The 19,436-nt window shown below is 44.4% G+C and overlaps 1 protein-coding gene and 1 pseudogene across 1 annotated transcript; one reads left to right on the forward strand and one right to left on the reverse strand.

Moving 5' to 3' along the window:
• Window positions 1–6,573: 6,573 nt before the first annotated feature.
• LOC125534792 lies at window positions 6,574–8,153 on the reverse strand (annotated as a pseudogene).
• An 8,879-nt stretch (window positions 8,154–17,032) lies between these two features.
• Window positions 17,033–18,990, forward strand: LOC125534793 (probable carboxylesterase 5). The gene is made up of 3 exons (XM_048697894.1): window positions 17,033–17,190; window positions 17,634–18,865; window positions 18,950–18,990. The coding sequence occupies exons 1-3, from the start codon at window positions 17,033–17,035 to the stop codon at window positions 18,988–18,990; spliced, it is 1,431 nt and encodes a 476-aa protein (XP_048553851.1).
• Window positions 18,991–19,436: the final 446 nt, after the last annotated feature.

A 19,436-nucleotide genomic window follows, 5' to 3' on the forward strand; every position in this document is an offset into this window, starting at 1 on the left:
AACCAACAACTGTGCCACTAATTAATTAATTTGGATACAGGAAACTGCATACATATGCTGGCCATCGAATGACATATATGCTGACCGGGAGAGTGACATATACGCGGCACGCAGGAAGCAGCAAAGGCCATGGAATGACATATATGCTGACCGGGAGAGTGACATATATAAGCGGCACGCAGGAAGTAGCAAAGATATACGCGGTTCGTCTACCGGCCGGCTGGGATACTGATCGATCAGTGAGATGATTTTTTACTGTATGAGGACGTCGATCGGGTTCATATGTTTGGTCAATTTTTGTCGCCTATATGACTAGTAAAATATGAAATATACGCTACAAAAAGTGAGTAGGGCATTTGGGTGTTTCAAACTGCACGCATGCACGCTGACTGGGGTAACTCGAATGAAAGAGATATAGTAAATACTAATTTAAACTGAAGCCGCGACACTTATTTCGGATCCGAGGGAGCACATGAAAATTTAAAAGTTGCTCCGAAAAAAAATATACTTCAATTAGTTGAGAACTAGATCATATATAGGCCGAAACTATCAATCCAGCGAATAAATATATTACCAAAAAGGCTTCTTGTCCTGCTTTTTATAGATAAAGCCAAACCATAATACAGCCACACCAAAAAACGAATGTCCACATGAAACAGCAAGGTTCGAGAAAACAAAACCAGAAATATTGCGTGCTGGGGGCAACAGCAAAACCAGAATCTAGTGGATATATATAATACTAGTTGAGGAAACCACATGGTCAAGGGAGGGTTTAGTTAATTAATCTGATGTGCTTTAAGCTGGTGGCGGCCATCTGAACCACACCATCTTGGCAAGTTTCTTTTCCACGTGCAGTACCCTAGCTAGCATGAATTATCCAACCAGGTACAATACTATAGCTGCCACAACATTGTCGTTTACTGTTGCCGGTAGCAAAAGCTTGGTCTCATGCATAATGAATTGTCAAGTATGATGGTCTTATTGTGAATGAGTTTTTGAAAAGTAAGCAATCCAACTATTTGAAATTAAATCAGAACCAGATTGTATATAGGCCCAAACCATGGACCTTGACCAGGCCAAGGAAATGGAGTACAATATACTACCACTTGAGGAAATCACATGGTCAGGGGAGGGTTCACATGAACACTTTTTGAATTCATGAACATTTTTAAATTCGCCAATATCTTTAAATTCATGTATATTTTTAAAATCCATGAACATTTTATGAGTTTACAAACATTTTTTATATCCAGGCATATGTTTTTGAATTTGTGATTTGTTTAAATTTCATGCAATGTTTTTGACGTCATATTTTTTTATTAAAATTCGCAAAGATTTTTTGAATAGAGAACCCATTTAAAATGTGCAAGCATTTTTCAAATTCACGAATATTTGTGAAAACTCGCCTTTTTTGCATTCATGATCATTTTTTATTTAGAATCATTTTCCCGAATTCATGAACATTTTCTCAAATCCATGAACTTTTTAAGATTCCCCAGCTTATTTACTTATCTGCAAATATTTTTAACTGAAATTAAACGGACCAAATAAAAAGGTAAAATAATAAATAAATAAATACAAACTGTGAAGAAACTGGATAAAATCTAGGTTAGACCGGCAGCGGAAGCACGTCCGGAAAATCCGGTGAAGAGCTGCGATGGCTACCTGGCTGGCCCAGCTGTGCACTCTGCATACCTCTCGCATTGAGCGGTACACTGGTCGGTGATGATACATTCGTCAAGCTGCAGCTCATTAAGATATACAGTATTGAATACATGTGTGCACGTTTTTATTACGGTTGGAAACTGAGTTCAATTGTGTGGATAGGACATGAGTAGTGTCATGAACATTTTTCAAATTTTCCAATACCTTTAAATTCATGTATAATTTTTCAAAAATTCATGAACATTTTACGAATTCACAAACCATTATTTTTTAAGTCATGAACATTTTTTGAATTTGTGATTCGTTTACATTTCGTGAATTGTTTTGAAGCAACATTTGTTTCTTAAAATTCGCAAAGATTTTTTGAATGGAGAACTCATTTTGAATATGCGAGCATTTTTAAAATTCACAAATATTTGTTAACACTCACAGTCATTTTTGAATTCACGATCTTTTTATTATCTAGAATCATTTTCTAGAATTCACAAACATTTTCTCAAATCCATGAACTTTTCTAAAATTCACCAGAGTTTTTACTTATCTGCGAATATTTTTAATTAAAATTAAACAGGCTAAAATAATAAATAAATAAATACAAACCATGAAGAAACAGGGCAAAATTCCGGTAGCGGAGGTACGCAGGAAAATTCGGCGAAGAGCTGCGGTAAGCTACCTGGTTGGCCCAACTGTGCATGATACCTATCGTAGTGAGTGATACACTGGTTCGTGATGATACATCCGTCAAGCTGGAACTCATTAAAATAATACAATATTGAATACGTGTGTACATGTTTTATTGCGGTTGGATATTGAGTGTTCGTTTGTGTGGATAGGACATGAGTAGGGTTCACGGACAGGGGTATTAGTCTGCAAACACTGATGTGAGAGCCGACAATCAAAAGCTACCTGCATACATTCGCCGCTATTTTTTTCAAAATCTGATACATCCGCACGCTCAAAATAGCCGCATATCTAATTCCAATTTAGCTAAAAAGTGTTCAGATGCAACGTTAGTTCTAATTTAAATATTACGCACCAACAATGTTATCTCCTTTAACCACCTGCAGATACTCAATCAGATCTTCCTTAAGTTGCTCGTGAGTTGCACGATACCAAATTTGTTGATGCATTTGGACAAACTCATCAAACTAGGTGATTTTCCCGCGTGTTGATTTTGATGATAATATTGGATAAAATTTGTACTAATGAAATGACATAAATCAAATGCTATTATTTTAGAAGCAATTGTGTTTGAACAAAGAGTATGCATGTACGCTAGACCATTGGAGATGGAACAATTAAATTTTGGATATGCATGTTGAGAGAATTAGAGTTAATGGGTATCAACTATTTAGGTATTATATGTGTGGCCAGATTCTGGCTGCAAGTTTGATCGGATCACACATGTTCTCAAACAAATAAAAGTAGGTGCCATATGACAACATTGAGGCACATATATGTGTTGTCTAGGAGCTTAAGCATGTAAATAGTTGTAAAATAATATGACTATTTGCACCTAGTTTTATATTACAAACAAATAAAATATACATATCTAAGATGATATCAAAAGGAGTAAAAAAATTCTGAGGACGCTAATGCGAGAGCTGACCATCCAAAGCTAGCCGCATACATCCGCCTCTATTTTTTTAAAGTTGGCATACATTCGCACGTAGATAAAAATGTTTAAATGCAGCAGTAGTTCTAATTTAAATATTGCATTCCAACAATGTTACCCCCTTTAACCGCCTACAAACGCTCAATCGGGTCTTCCTTCAGTTGTTCATGAGTTGCTCAATGCCGGATTTGTCGATGCATTTGAACGAACTCATCAAACTAGGTGATTTCTTCGTGCGTTGATTTTATTTTATTTTTTTGGATAAAATTTGTACGAATGAAATGACATAAATCAAATGCTATTATTTCGGAAGCAATTGTGTGTGAGCAAAAGAGTATGCATGTACCCTAGACCATTGAAGATGGAACAATTAAATTCGGGGTATGCATGTGCTACAAAATAGTTGTAGTGGATGATGACGTGTCACATTTGGTGACGCACTGGACTGCATGTTGAGAAAATTAGAGTTAATGGGAATAAACTATTTAGGTATTATAGATTTGGCCAGATTCTGGCCTGGAAGTTCGACAGGATCACCCATGTTTTCAAATTCAAGACCTATGACAACATCCTCACCCTCATCCTCGAAGATCATGTTGTGCATGTTCACACAGCATGTCACCAAGGTCTCCGAATCACGTTGTTTAGCATGTCCACAAACAACTGCAAAACGTGCATGCAAAACTCCAGATGCCCTCTCAACATCATTTCTAGCCGCTTATTATTTTTGGGCAAAGTGAGAGTTTTTCTGACCAATTGAGTCAATGGTCTCAATAGAGGTAGCCCATGAAGAATAGATACGCCAATCAGATAGTAGCTCACCGAGGATAGATATCGTCAACCAGATAGGAGAGGTATGGAATGACGACGAAGGAGAAGCGACATGGAGGAGATGGAGTCATCGAGTCTCGACAAGGGTGTTACAGGGAGGTCGGGGAGGTGGAGCGGCAACGGAGACAAGAGAGAAACCAGATGCAGAGAAAGATGGAAGGATTGATGCGAGGGGTCCGGGAGGGGTTTTGGGTGGGCCGGTGATGTCAGAGTCCTATGTGTTTGCTGTCCGGACTCCCGCAAAGTCACCGAAGTTTGTTTCGACTTTGCGGCAAAAAGTGCACCCGGACCGGTCGGCGGACCGATACAGGCCTGTGTTGGATGGCTAAACACGTCGGGATCGCGCCGTCTGGATGGTTTGCGGGCGTTTTGAGAGTCTGTTTTCGAGACGCCATAAGCAAAATAGTAGAATGTTCCTGAGCTCCTCTGTACCAACTTTCTAAAATTTTGAGAAAAACACGCTTGTAAGTTTTGAAACAAAAATATGACAACATTGAGGCACATATAATATGTTGGCTAGGAAATTAAGCATGTAAATATTTGTAAAATAATAGGACTATTTGCATCTAGTTTTATATTACAAACAAATAAAATATACAGATCTAAGGTGATATCAAAAGGAGTAAAAAAACATCTGAGGACGCTAATGCGAGAGTTGACCATCCAAAGCTAGCCGCATACATCCGCCTCTATTTTTTTAAAGTCGGCATACATTCGCACGTAGAAATGTTTAAATGCAGCAGTAGTTCTAATTTAAATATTGCATTCCAACAATGTTACCCCCTTTAACCGCCTACAAACGCTCAATCAGGTCTTCCTTCAGTTGTTCATGAGTTGCTCAATGCCGGATTTGTCGATGCATTTGAACAAACTCATCAAACTAGGTGATTTCTTCGTGCGTTGATTTTAATTTTTTTTTGGATAAAATTTGTACGAATGAAATGACATAAATCAAATGCTATTATTTCGGAAGCAATTGTGTGTGAGCAAAGAGTATGCATGTACCCTAGACCATTGAAGATGGAACAATTAAATTCGGGGTATGCATGTGCTACAAAATAGTTGTAGTGGATGATGACGTGTCACATTTGGTGACGTGCTGGACTGCATGTTGAGAAAATTAGAGTTAATGGGAATAAACTATTTAGGTATTATAGATTTGGCCGGATTCTGGCCTGGAAGTTCGACAGGATCACCCATGTTCTCAAATTCAAGACCTATGACAACATCCTCACCTTCATCCTCGAAGATCATGTTGTGCATGTTCACACAGCATGTCACCAAGGTCTCCGAATCACGTTGTTTAGCATGTCCACAAACAACTGCAAAACGTGCATGCAAAACTCCAGATGCCCTCTCAACATCATTTCTGGCCGCTTATTATTTTTGGGCAAAGTGAGAGTTTTTCTGACCAATTGAGTCAATGGTCTCGATAGAGGTAGCCCATGAAGAATAGATACGCCAATCAGATAGTAGCTCACCGAGGATAGATATCGTGAACCAGATAGGAGAGGTATGGAATGACGACGAAGGAGAAGCGACATGGAGGAGATGGAGTCGTCGAGTCTCGACAAGGGTGTTATAGGGCGGCCGGGGAGGTGGAGCGGCAACGGAGACAAGAGAGAAACCAGATGCAGAGAAAGATGGAAGGATGGATGCGAGGGGTCCGGGAGGGGTTTTGGGTGGGCCGGTGATGTCAGAGTCCTATGTGTCTGCTGTCCGGACTCCCGCAGAGCCACCCAAGTTTGTTTTGACTTTGCGGCAAAAAGTGCGTCCAGACCGGTCGGCGGACCGATACAGGCCTGTGTTGGATGACTAAACACATTGGGATCACGCCGTCTGGATGGTTTGCGAGCGTTTTGAGAGTCCGTTTTCGAGACGCCATAAGCAAAATAGTAGAATGTTCCTGAGCTCCGCTGTACCAACTTTCTAAAATTTTGAGAAAAACACGCTTGTAAGTTTTGAAACAAAAATATGACAACATTGAGGCACATATAATATGTTGGCTAGGAACTTAAGCATGTAAATATTTGTAAAATAATATGACTATTTGCATCTAGTTTTATATTACAAACAAATAAAATATACAGATATATAATGATATCAAAAGGAGGAAAAAAAAATCTGAAACTTTGTAACAAACATGACTTAGCGCGTAATATTTGTGTGAAAAGTTTTGCGAAGGAATGACTACTGTGGTATTCTGGACGGGAAAAATTCGATACTATATAAAAGTTATTATTCACATTTTTTGGACTTGTATTTTTTTTTTGCCGAGGATACCACGAGAGTCATTCTGATCGCGAAACTTTTCACGAGTATTCCGCTAGACCATGTTTGAACTTTTTTATTGTGATGTCATAGAGAGGAAGTTGTACAATTTGAACGCTTGTAATGGAACTTGTTTATTTTAGTTTCAAATTATATATCACAGAAGTAGTTTATGAATCGGTCGAGGATGGTCAATTTTTGTTGTGCAGGTTGCTGGCCACCGCATGGAGCACCATGGTCTCGACCGTGAACCCCGGTCCAAATCCCATCATCACACCACCACTCGCCCGTCTCTCCGTCCTCCTCCATCCGCCGCCGTTGCTCGTCGAGCACGAAGATCAACGTGGCGCCGAGCATGTTCCCATATTCTCTCAGCACAGCATGGCTCGCCGCCAGCTTCCCGGGATCCAGCCGGAGAGCCCTGTCGATGTGGTCCATTATTCCACGGAGACCAGGGTGCACAACAAAGAACATATCGTTCCATTTGGTGCCATCGCTCTTGATTCCAAGCGGCTGGAAAGCATCGGTGAGACACTGTTCGATGTGCCGTGCCGCTAGAGGAATGAGCTCCTTGGTGAAGATGTGGCCGTCGAGGCCGGCTTCCGTGAGCTGCATGTTGAGCACACCGTCGGTTGCTGGTATCGTGGTCTGCGAGACCGATACCATCTCGAAGAGCGCGTGCTCCACGGGGTGCACAGTGTCAGCACCGACGATGACCGCGCCGGCGCCATCGCCGAAGACTGCCTGGCTGATGAGCCTGTTTGGGCAGTCCTCCTCGGGGCCGCGGAAGGCAACAACGGTGAGCTCGACGCATGCCACCAGGACGCGCGCACCGCCGTTGTTCTCCGCCAGGTCCTTGGCGAGGCGCAGCGAGGCAGCACCGGCGGAGCAGCCGTTGAGGTTGAGCATCGTCCGGCATACGGACGCGCCAAGGCCGAGGAGAGAGGCCAGGCGGAGATCGACGCCCGGGGCGTGTGCGCCGGAGTTGGTGCTGACGATGAGGTGGGTGATGTGAGTGGCCGGACGGCCCCACTTGGCTATGGCCTTGGCCGCAGCTGATGCCGCCAGCTCTGGAGCAGCGGCAGCGGCGATGTCGAGCCGGGCGTCTAGGGACGGCTTGTCGCGGCAGAGGAATTCGGGGTGGGCGTCCAGAAGCTCCTCCGTGTGGTGGAAGTAGCGCCTCACCGTTGTTGTCATCTCGCCTGATCATCATGCAAAACAAATTTGGACCACATCATCGTTAGGTATGTAAATAAGGCTGGTTGTAATGGGGAGTATCATATACTAGTATCATGCATATGATACTAGTGTATGATACTACCTCCCTAATGCATAGTATCATATATTAGTATCATGTTGTACTCTATTTATTGCCATGCATGGCACAAAGTAGTACATCATTTAATATGATACGGTATCATAATATGATACTACACCCTTTTTTTCATTTAATACTATGACACCTCATCAAAATTGCCTAGTTGGCATGCATGATACTAGCTATGATACTACCATAACGACCAGCCTAATATGTACTAGTACTATATTTGCATGTATGCTTTCCTTTATGCTTACAGAAGGACTTGAGTTGGTTTTTGAGGTCAGTGAGGTGTTGGCTCTTGGTGACTCGGAAGTAGTAATCCGGGAACTCTTCATGGGACACGCAGTTGGGCGGGTTCGCCGTGCCGATGGCGAGAATGGCTGCAGGCCCATCCGCACGCTGTGAGCGCCGGATCTCACGCACCGACGGCAGGCTGTTGCTGCTGTCCATTGTCTCGGAACCTAGAAATAGAATTGTTTCGGAAAATGTAAAGTATGTATGATAGTATGAGCTTCACCGAGGGTGGAGTATATAGGTTAGAAAAAAAGTTACAAGTTAACTAGGCTTATTTGAGAAAGAAAACAGAAATATGCAAGCAACCGAGCAAGAACAGACGAGGCAATACCTAATTAAGGAGAGAGCGCTCAATGAGGCGGCGGGGGAGAGGGAGAAAACTGATTCGATAGAGATTTTTGGTTCTAGCCGATGAGAATGATTGAACAACAAGCTGACATGTATTTATAAGGATGAAAACACACTCCAGAAGTGGAGATGCTACCGGAGTCACCTAGTCTATCTAAGACACTCAATGAAACATAAAAAGAAAAGGAAAAAAAGAAAACACCCACATGAGTCTGCACATAAGATCAATGGCATATGAGTTAAATGTATAGTACTTATGGCACATCTAGATGTGCTTTAGCAAAACTAATAAATAAAAAATCATGATCAAGCATCTAGCCAAATAACATAATTGGATAGAACCGAATTAAACAAAACATTGTAACCATTAAGAAATTAACACCAAGTGAAGCATAATGTTCAACAACTTGGAAACATAACGTAATAAATAACAATATTGTAGATATTAAGCAATAACAGTGAATTTAGCAAAATAAAAGAATTTATGGCGATGGCACGAGTCGCAAACTAAGACCTAACACATATGTAACCAGTAAAAGTGAATGCATGACAAGGCACATGTGCATATGATGTGCAGACGATAGTGGAAGATGGGCTAGACAAGCACATGACAAGCTTATTACATCACAGGCAAATGGCATAGATGGGAGGGGTAGAGAATATAATGGATTGAAATGTCATCTCCGATGGTTCTGCCATCAGTCCGCCAAATGTAAACGTAATAAAACTAGTTGTTCAACATGAAAACTGTTTGAGACAAGACATTATCTTTCTGGTGCCCCATACAAGGATTGTATGAGATAACGATGTTGCACCTCAGGTGGTTCCAAAAACAACCCGCCGTGGTTCGAAATATGCTGCATCCCCAGCGGTCAATTTAGAAGAACCGCTACAAATGCTATCAAATCTACATAGTTATTTCATCGAGGCACATCTCTAGTGGCTTTACTTGCCACACTGACTGGCAAAAAGGGATACTTAGATGGCAGATCCTGTAGGCCACAGATGAGCCGTAGTATATACCACATTCCACCCCAGCGTGTTTTACTTGGTGGAACTCCTTATAAAAATGTAGTATTATCTGAAGAGTTTCATCCAACAGAACATGCACTTTTTAGCAAACAGCTTGGTGGTAGGAAGTTGGTTTTGAATACATGCTTACTAGTGCTACAATCCTCAAACGTTTCATCTAACAGAACTTGCACTTTTTTTAGCAAAACAATCTTTTCGCTCCTTGAAGAGGCAATTGATGACTTGACCTTATCAATTTCCTTTTTTACTACTATAGATTACTACGGAAGTCAATTGGCACCGTTAATATTAAACAGTCAATTTTCTAACATTTGTGGGGTACTTTTCATTGAATCACAGAACAGTGTGCTGGTATTCAGAGACGCAAAAACGGATATGAATCTCTACACAAAGAATCTTTTGCAGAGGTGATGTACACCTTATCATTATAGTTTCACAACAACCCGTAGTCAGCTAATCTAATATGATAGCCGGTATTTTCACTAGTACATCACCACAACTATCGTCGTTACTTCACCTTACACCATCTTGACAAGCAAGTATTATTTTGATGCAATTGGATAGTCCGCAATGACCGGATCCACAAATCTTCTTGTATTCACATGAGTAGTTATTTAATTGATTAGTTTTTTTCATTAACCTAAAGGTTCAATCAAGGAAGAGGACTGTCTGGTGTCTCTAACGATAATATGCTTTCATGGTTCAAAGCGTCCTTTTCTAGTTACCGAAGCATTCATCTGGAAATTCTTAGGTACTCATAACCAATATTTGCAAAGGCATTTAGAGAATTATTTGAACTAATTATGCAATGCCAATAATTTAACTATTAACTAGTAGGCATCCAAACGTTTGAATTTTTTTTCCAAGAGAAGTTGACAAACACCTGACGGCAAAAAAGAAAAAGAAAAGATAACTATAATTTTAAGGTGTATTGGAGGACCACAATTACTGTTCAGATGACCATAACACCTAAGGTGATAAATACCACAATTCATTGAACGACAAAGTCTTTTTGATATTGATGTAGAGGTAAAAAAAAAGATACAAAAGTCAGAGCAGGAATCTTCACCAACGTGAAATACAACTGCTCACTTAATTAGGACGACGAGTTAGCCATTCAGTCGCATATGATGACCTTGCTCACGCTAGTATAGTAGTACAACACCACACCTACAAACTTCTAGCACATTTAAGCCATGACTTACCGGGCGCATATGATGATCTTTTTGTACATCGTAAGGTGACCTGTTTGTGGACTGCATATACAGTGTCGCGGAGACTAGCTGTGGTGACGTACTATAGTGATGACCTGTTTGAAAGATCCGGCAAATTGCTGGCTTCAATTAGATTTAGCAGAAAGCAGCGGGAAAAACAATATGAGGAGGATCCGAAGATCAAAGGAAAAGAAAAACAACAACCCCAATGGTTGCAGGACAACACCACACTTACATGGTGGAACACCATCCACCCACAACAGGACAACGCAGCTCCGACTCTGGTGAAGATACAATGAAGAACTAGGCAAGGCTGGTGTCATGGAAGGTCACTGAACAGACCATCTGTCGCCCGTCATCGTACGCTGATGGGGCCCACACTGCAGCTTCGACTTCACGGCAACAAACATATACAGTGTCCCAAAGACTAGCTGTAATGATGTACTATCACTATTCACTAGTACGTAGTACGTCACCAATGTTGGAATAAACCAGGATGAGTCACCATGTACTATCACTATTCACGATTAGGCTAGTTTGTTAATGTATATACCTATGCAACCCCTGTGTAACAAAATCAGATCAATGGAAAGAAATCAACAGGCACGACACGTGCCTGTGTCCATCAAATATCTTGTGTTGTCGCCGAGTTGTGCTAGCTCCGGTCGATATCCGCCGGCTGGTGGTTTGCTGTACGTGCATAGCTAGCTAGCCTCCATCAAAAGCATCCACCTGCCTGAGTGCCTGTGCTTGGTTGTTAGACTTGTACGTGTGTGTCTCCCTCAAAGTACTCGGCCACATCGACGATTGTGTGATATCTCCTGGCGAAAAGTAATCCTCTACGAACACGTACGAGGATTGGGCCAACAACCATAGTTAGTCTATGGGACACTGTATACGTACTCCATAAACAGGTCATCACTGTCCCTTACGATGTTTTGGCAAGCTATTATTTTGACAGCAACTTGAGTACTTGACAATCTTGTTTTCTTTGTCAATAACTATCCCTCACGTTTAAAGAATCAACCATACCATTTTTCTTAATTATTCTTGACTAACTAAACCTAGTTTGTCACAAGGAAATGCTTTGTGGTGTTGCCTCAAGGGGAGAATAGGATGAGCCTTTATGGCGTTGATGTGCCTTCATGATCATTTGGAGTTGTGCAGAATAGGCATCTCTGATGTACCTTTTTTAGGTCCAGAATTCTAGCTGCCAGCAATCTCCCTCTTCATGTCAATCTTGCAAATTAAGAAAGAAAATACATTAGAATTGCATCACAAAGTGCTATAACGATTAAAAACATTATAAATAACAGTAGGAAACATGATGCAAAATGGACCTGTCATCAACTGAGTTTATTCATTCTTAAGTAGTTGTTCATACATACTGTGGCCATCAAATATCTTGTGTTGTCGCCAAGTTGTGCTAGCTATACGTGCATAGGTAGCTAGCTAGCCTCTGTCCTGCCTGTGTGCTTGGTTGTTAGACTTGTACGTGCGTGTCTCCCTGAAGAATTGATCAGCTACCGAGTTAGTTTTCGTCCACGTACGTGCAGTCTAGGTGTGGCCGGAAAGTACTCAGCCAGATAGACAACTGTGTGATAGCTCTTGACGGAAAGTAATCGTCTACAAGCACGTAGGCGGATTGGACCAACATTAACAGCTAGTCCTTGGAACACTGTATATGTACTACACAAACAAATCATCACCGTACAGTATCACGTTTTGGCAAACTACTATTTTGATATCAACTTGAGTACTTGACAATCCTATTTTGTTTGAACTACCCTTCATTTTTAAAGAATCAACCATATCATTTTCTTAATTATTCTTGACTAGCTAATCCTAGTTTGTCACCGATATGAAACTCTGCACGAAGGATATTCTTCAGCACACATGCCGCTCACAAAACACGCAGCACAAATGCCCACTTTTATTTGTAATTTATTTGTGCAAAACCTGCTAAGGGACATGATATGTGTGCATTATTCTAGACTCGCTGTTTTTTCTAGTGGTCGAATCTTTTGTTTTTCAGATTATTATTGAGAAACTCAAATGGAAATACTATCTACGTCCTGATTTACTAGCCCCCATCGTATTATGGGGCAAACTTTGACCATAAATTTGACTAGCGAAATGTTAGTGCATGCAACCACAAATTATATTGTTGAATTCATATTTAAATGTAATTTTCAGTGATATTATTTTTGCTACATGTAACATACATATATTTCTAGTTAAAATCATGGTCAAAATATAACTTAGATTACGAGGGAAACTAGTAAACCAAGACAGAGGTGGGAATTACTAAACCAATAACGCGGCCTCTGGGCCTGATGGCTTCTCCATCCCTTTCTTTAGGCAGTTCTGGCCTCAGTTAAAGGGCCTCATTCAGGCAATAATACAAGGTTTTTGGCTGGGAACTGTTGACATCTCTAGATTGATTTACGCGGTGCTCACTCTCATTCCTAAGGTCAAAGGGGCTGAGCTGATTTCCTAGTTTAGGCCCATTGCCTTAATTAATAATTTTGCGAAGATCTCGGCTAAGGGTCTGGCTACCAGGCTATCCCCGATCGCCCATCGCGTCATTAGCCCTTTTCAATCTGCGTTTATAAAGGGTAGATTTATTCTGGATGGTGTTCTATGCTTGCATTAGATTGTCCATGACTTGCGAACCAAGGGCACTAAGGCAGTGGTACTCAAACTTGACTTCGAGAAGGTTTACGACTCGGTGAGCTGTAATTTTCTTTGCCAAGTCCTTCTTGCTAAAGGCTTCGAAGGTGCGGTGGTTCACCGTCTTATGCAGTTGGTATCGGGTGGCCACATGGCTGTGGCGGTGAATGGGCAGATTAGTAATTTCTTTGCTAATGGTAGGGGCCTTAGACAAGGTGACCCGGCTTCCCCCCTTCTCTTTAATTGTGTCGCGGATGCTCTCTCTCATATCCTTTCTCGAGCAGCTCTTGCTGGTCACATTACGCCTGTTAGTTCTCACTTGATTCCCAATGGCATCACTCATCTTCAATACGCGGACGACACCATTATTATGGTTGAACTTAATGAGGCTAGTCTCAGGCATCTGAAATTCCTTCTTCTATGCTTTAAAGCGCTATCGGGTCTTAAAATCAACTTTTCGAAGAGCGAAGTTATTGTAACTAGGGTAACTGACTCTGAGGCTCAGAGAGTGGCGCATCTTCTGAACTGCTCTCTTGGTTCTTTCCCTTTCAAATACCTGGGCCTCCCAATCTCCCCTCTCAAGATATTGGCAAAAGACTTTGCCCCGACAGTGACAAAAGTAGGGAACAGGGTTTTGCCGTGGAGAGGCCGATATAATTCCCAGGCGGGCAAGGTTGTCCTTACTAATGCTTGCCTCTCCTCCCTTCCGATGTTTCTAATGGGCTTTTATCTCCTGTCCGGAGGGATTCACGCTGGCTTTGACAAGCATAGGGGTGCTTTTTACTGGAATTCCTCTAACAATAAACACAAATATAGGATGGTTAAGTGGGATCTCATCTGTAGGCCTAAGAACATGGGGGGCTTAGGCATCATTAACACGGTGGTCATGAACAAGTGCCTCATGATAAAATGGTGGTGGAAAATAATGTCCCTCGAGGAGCACCCCCTCTGGCTATCTTTTCTCAAAGCTAAATATTTCCCCTCCTCCAGCCCCATGTTCGCTTCTTCCTCAGGTGGCTTTTAATTTTGGCGTCAGCTTGTTAAAGTTCGCCCGATCTTCCGGTCCCTCGTTAAGTTAATAGTTAGGAATGGTAAGTCCACTCGCTTTTGGTTAGACTGGTGGGTGGGGGATACCACTCTTGTGGTGGCCTTCCCGACCCTGTTCTCGTATTGCTCTGCTCCGGAGATCTCTATCTTTGAGCTCTCGGTTCACAACTAGGATCTTGACTTCCGGCGATCCCTTTCTCCTGCGGAGTTGGATGATTGGCAGCGTGTTACTGCCTGCTTCTGGTCGTTTCTCAGTTAAGTCTGCGTACGCCAAACTTATCTTAGGTGTCCATACAGTGAAATTCAAGGATATTTGGTTGGCCTGTATTCCCCCTAAGATCAAAATTTTCATGTGGCAAGCTTTCCGTCGTAAACTCCCTGCGGCTGATCAAATTAAGAAGAGGAACGGTCCGGGCTCTGATTGTTGCGCTTTATGTGGGGCTCTTGAAAACACCGAGCAAATATTTTTTTCATTGCTCGTTGGCCAAATTCCTTTGGAGTTGCATTAGACATTGGCTTCATGTTAACTGGAATCCATCTTCCTTCGAGGACCTGCGGCGCTGTGTTAATACTTTATCCGGTCGGACTAAGAGATTATTCTGGGTTGGTTGGGCAGCGATCTGTTGGTCGCTGTGGACTACTAGGAACAAGTTCACTATCGAACACATCTTTCCGGCTAACCCTGTAAATTGCTTATTTAAAGTCATTGTCTTTTTGCAGTAATGGAGATTATTGACTAAGGAGATGGACCTAGAGGCGTTCGACGACATGTTATCTAAGATGAGATCTACAGCTTCTTCCCTGCTGCGGCGATCTAGGAGGATGGCTTAATCTCCTGTTCTTTTGGACTCTAGGCTGGCCTGCGTGCCATGATTGGCTGGTTGCCATGTATTGTACTTCTTAAACTTCGCTCTGCTTCTGTGTTGTTTGGATGGTTGTGACGTGACGCTGCCTGATGGCTTTATTTATAAAGTCGGGCATATGGCTTTTCTCTAAAAAAATTAATTTCATGCCTGAAAATAATAATTAGAGTTGATTCCATTTTTTATCCTCAAGTTTCAGGTTTGTAGAAGACATGGCCCCATTTAGCAAAAATTCTCAATTTATACCCCATTCAAGCAGACTTATACCACATTTTACCCCATTCAGTGTTCTTCCCAGTTTTGCTGCTGACTATACCTATCGCATGTGCGGGTCTTTTTCTCTATTCTTTTACTGTATCCAACCGAACATGAGCTGGTGCACACGGAGTAGACCCAACATGACCTGGTCGAACCGCGGGGCTCGCACAACATCTCTCCCGCACCGATGCCGGGGACTCCGTTGCGCGCACAAGATATTGGCGTGGCCACCACCTGCTGCAGGGCCAGAGGTGGTGCCGCTTGTGCTGGGTGGGCTGTCCCGAGCGGCAAATCGGCGCCCTCTACGAATGAATCGGCTTGTGTGAGCGGAGTTTAGCGCTCCTGAGCGGCAAATCGTTCGAGGGTGATGAAGAACGTGCCGCCGGAGGTGGAGGCGCTGCTCCGCCGCACATGCATGCTTCTGTACCACGGCAGCCGCGACCTCCGGGACAGCGTCGTGGCAATGCCATCGTCACACCTCTTCCAAATATATATTTCGAAGTTTATACATGATCGAGTTAGTATAATGAAATCAGTCAGTAGCTCTAAGTGTATACATGAGGCAATGACATGAATCTATTAATATAAATCGTTGACTAAGTATATGAAGAAAGTTCTACTCACCGGATAAATATAATATGAGTGCATATTTCTAATGGATCTATTAATTAATATTCAGTTAGTATTATAGGTGTTCTATTCCTACATTAAAAAAATGATCGACTTGAGTTCATTCAGTCGTTCAGCTATAAAAACCAGAATTCACTCATCGCGACCCCTCCTCCCGCGACCCCACGTCCCCTCCCCCGGCGCCGGCGGTGGAACCTAGCTGCGCCGCCGCGGCCCTCTCCCCACCTCGTCCCACCTCCTCGCCGCCGCCTGAGGCAGCCACCGGGCAAGCCCGGGGCGCCAAGGATGGTGGCTACGGGGCCTCGATCGGTTGCCCGACTTCTGCGTGGGGAACCCCCGGATCTGGAGCAGCGGCTCCATTGGCAAGGCACGACCAGTTAGGAGGCGTGTGGGCGGTGGATCTGGTGTTCCGGCCGCGCGGGCGGCGGGATCCGGTGGTCGTTGGCGGTCGGCGGCGCCCGATGCGCGCGATCTGATGCCTCCCCTCCTCCCCCGTTTGGCGCGCGGGCCATCCTGATCGGGCCACACTTCCTCTTGGTCGCCGGTTTTGTACAGGAGCGCTGCTACTGGCGAAGATCTAGTTCGGGCGAAATCCCTGGCCGGCCATGACCGGCTGTGCCGACGGCGACGCCTGAGGGCGCCGTTCCCCTCCTTAGAGGCGTCGGTATGGACTGATCTCCTCACTTCACCTCCTCATAGGTCTCCCGGGCGAAAACCCTAACTTTGTTGGCCGGCGGCGGCGCTCACGGCACCGTTCCCTTCTTAAAGGCACCGCTTTGAGAACCTTGGGGTTGGGTGGCGCTTGTGGGTGGTGGGCGACGATGGTGGTGCGGCCCTATCCTAGCATGGATTTACGTCCGTTCTTGGAGATGGACTCGTGTAGGTGGAGGTCGTCGGCTGGCGTCGTGGTGGCGTCAATGGCGGAGGACCTGCCAAGGCTTGCATAGGTGGAGGTCGTCGTTTGGCGTCGATGGCGGAGGACTTGCCAAGGTTGTCACCTCAATCTGCTCTGAAGATGGACCAGCGGAAGACGGCGGCGGCGACACATGTGAGTGCGTCGGACCGGTTTGAGCCTCGGACCTGGAAAATGGCTCGGTCGGGGCCTCCGACTTTTGATATTAGGCTTAGGTGAGAGGTCTGGGTATGTGGCTCAGCTTGCATCCCTTCATCATTTGAATAGGAGTAGCGGCAGATGTTATCAAGATGGCAGATTCAGGCATATTGTTGTTTTACTTTGTAAGGTCCTCAAGAATAATTAATAAACAGTTTGTCTAATTCACATCTAGATGTTTTTTAATGATGTCACATCTAACCTTCTAAAAATAACTACACAGCAACAAGAAATAAAAAAAAGCTGGGACAAAAAAATAGACCACAAACATAGTGCTTATGAGATTAGATGTGACATAATTATGTCATATTTAGATGTGTGCTAGACAGACCCATTAATAAAATGGCTGCATGCATCTCTCAGATGCAGAGGCGGGAGGTCATCCTCCTCTGCATCTCTCAGATGCAGAGGCGGGAGGTCATCCTCCTTTTTTTTTAAAGCTATAAAAACCAACGAGCAGCTTCAGTCCCAGCCACCACACCGCAGAGAACACAAGAGCTTCATACTCGGTTAGCACTAGATTTACACTTCCTCAATTAAACACGAGGCATGCAAACAAGAGTTCTCCAGCTACCAAGAAGGATGCCGCCGGCGAGGAGGACATCACCGTCGACCTGTATACATTCATCCGCGAATACAAGGGCGGCCGTGTCGAGCGCTTCCTGAGCAGCTCATACGTGGAAGCGTCGGAGGACGCTGCTGCCAACCGTGGCGTGGCGACCAAGGACGTGATCGTCGACGAGAGCACCGGCGTGTCCGCGCGCCTGTTTCTTCCCGCAGCTGCCGCCGCAACCGGCGACAGGCTCCCCGTCATCATGTACGTCCACGGGGGATCCTTCTGCACGGAGAGCGCGTTCTGCCGCACGTACCACAACTACGCCAGGTCCCTGGCCGCGCGCGCCGGGGCGCTCGTCGTGTCCGTGGAGTACCGTCTCGCGCCGGAGCATCCCGTGCCTGCGGCCTACGACGATGCATGGGCGGCGCTTCAGTGGGTGGCGTCCCTTTCTGATCCCTGGCTTTCCGACTACGCCGACCTCGGGCGCACGTTCCTCGCCGGCGACAGCGCTGGCGGCAACATCGTCTACAACACGGCGGTGCGTGCTGCTAGCGGCGGCGAACACATCGACGTCGAGGGGCTTGTCATCGTGCACCCATACTTTTGGGGCGTCCAGCGGCTGTCCAGCTCCGAGCTAGAGTGGGACGGCGTCGCCATGTTTACGCCGGAGCTCATAGACAGACTCTGGCCGTTCGTTACGGCGGGCCGTCTCGACAAGAATGATCCTCGGGTCAACCCTCTCGACGAGGAGATCGCCTCGCTGACATGCCGGCGTATGCTGGTCGCCGTCGCCGAGAAGGACACCTTGCGTGACCGCGGGCGCCGGCTGGCGGCTAACATGCGCGACTGCTGCGCGTGGGCAGATGATGAAAATGCCGTGACATTGGTGGAGTCGGAGGGGGAAGACCATGGCTTCCACCTATACAGCCCGCTGCGGGCGACCAGCAAGGTTCTCATGGAGAGCATAGTGCAGTTCATCAACCAGCGCACGGCCTTGCCATTGCCGGCCGCTCTGCTGCCGGAGCTGCACGAGCTGCATGCATGCGGTGGTAAGAAGATGGACTCATGCTTGCCTATTCTAGGCGTGCCTGCTAGGCCGTACATGGACGTGCTTGGTTATGGGATGGCCATGAAAGGTATGACACGTACTAGTTGCTTACACGTTTGGCAGGGCAGAAGAGCATCCAAGACTAGATATGGGTTAACTTTGGGCCATGCAGTCAGGCAGAACAAGACCAACAAGAGATTCTCCATATTATAAGCTACAGCAGCACCACAACTAGGGATATGGGTTAACTTTGGGACTTGTGTTTCTCACAACTTCATCTAGTGCATGAAGCATGATGGTACAACTCTACATGCATCCAGAACTACGGTTGGGTATAAGTGCAATAATAATATTAAAGGGAAGAAATACCGAGACCCCCATCCACCACCACCTGCTTTGGGTCAAAGAAATGTATGTTGTGTTCTTCTTCTTAGTTATTTTCAGCATGGGGTGTATGTTCTTCTTTCCATATAAACTATCTATATGTATAAGATCTATGTTGAGTAATGTATAACTAGTGTATTGTCATATATCGAGTTTATACAAATTTTGTACACCAGTCCTCAAGCGGTGCACTAGCACATCTACCACGGACATGCGACTGGCATGAATTTTTTTAAGAAAAAACAAAATGCAACTATACCCCAACCTTTGTGGCA

The sequence above is a fragment of the Triticum urartu genome, chromosome 2, assembly GCF_003073215.2.
Source record: "Triticum urartu cultivar G1812 chromosome 2, Tu2.1, whole genome shotgun sequence".
Classification (NCBI taxonomy): Eukaryota; Viridiplantae; Streptophyta; class Magnoliopsida; order Poales; family Poaceae; genus Triticum; species Triticum urartu.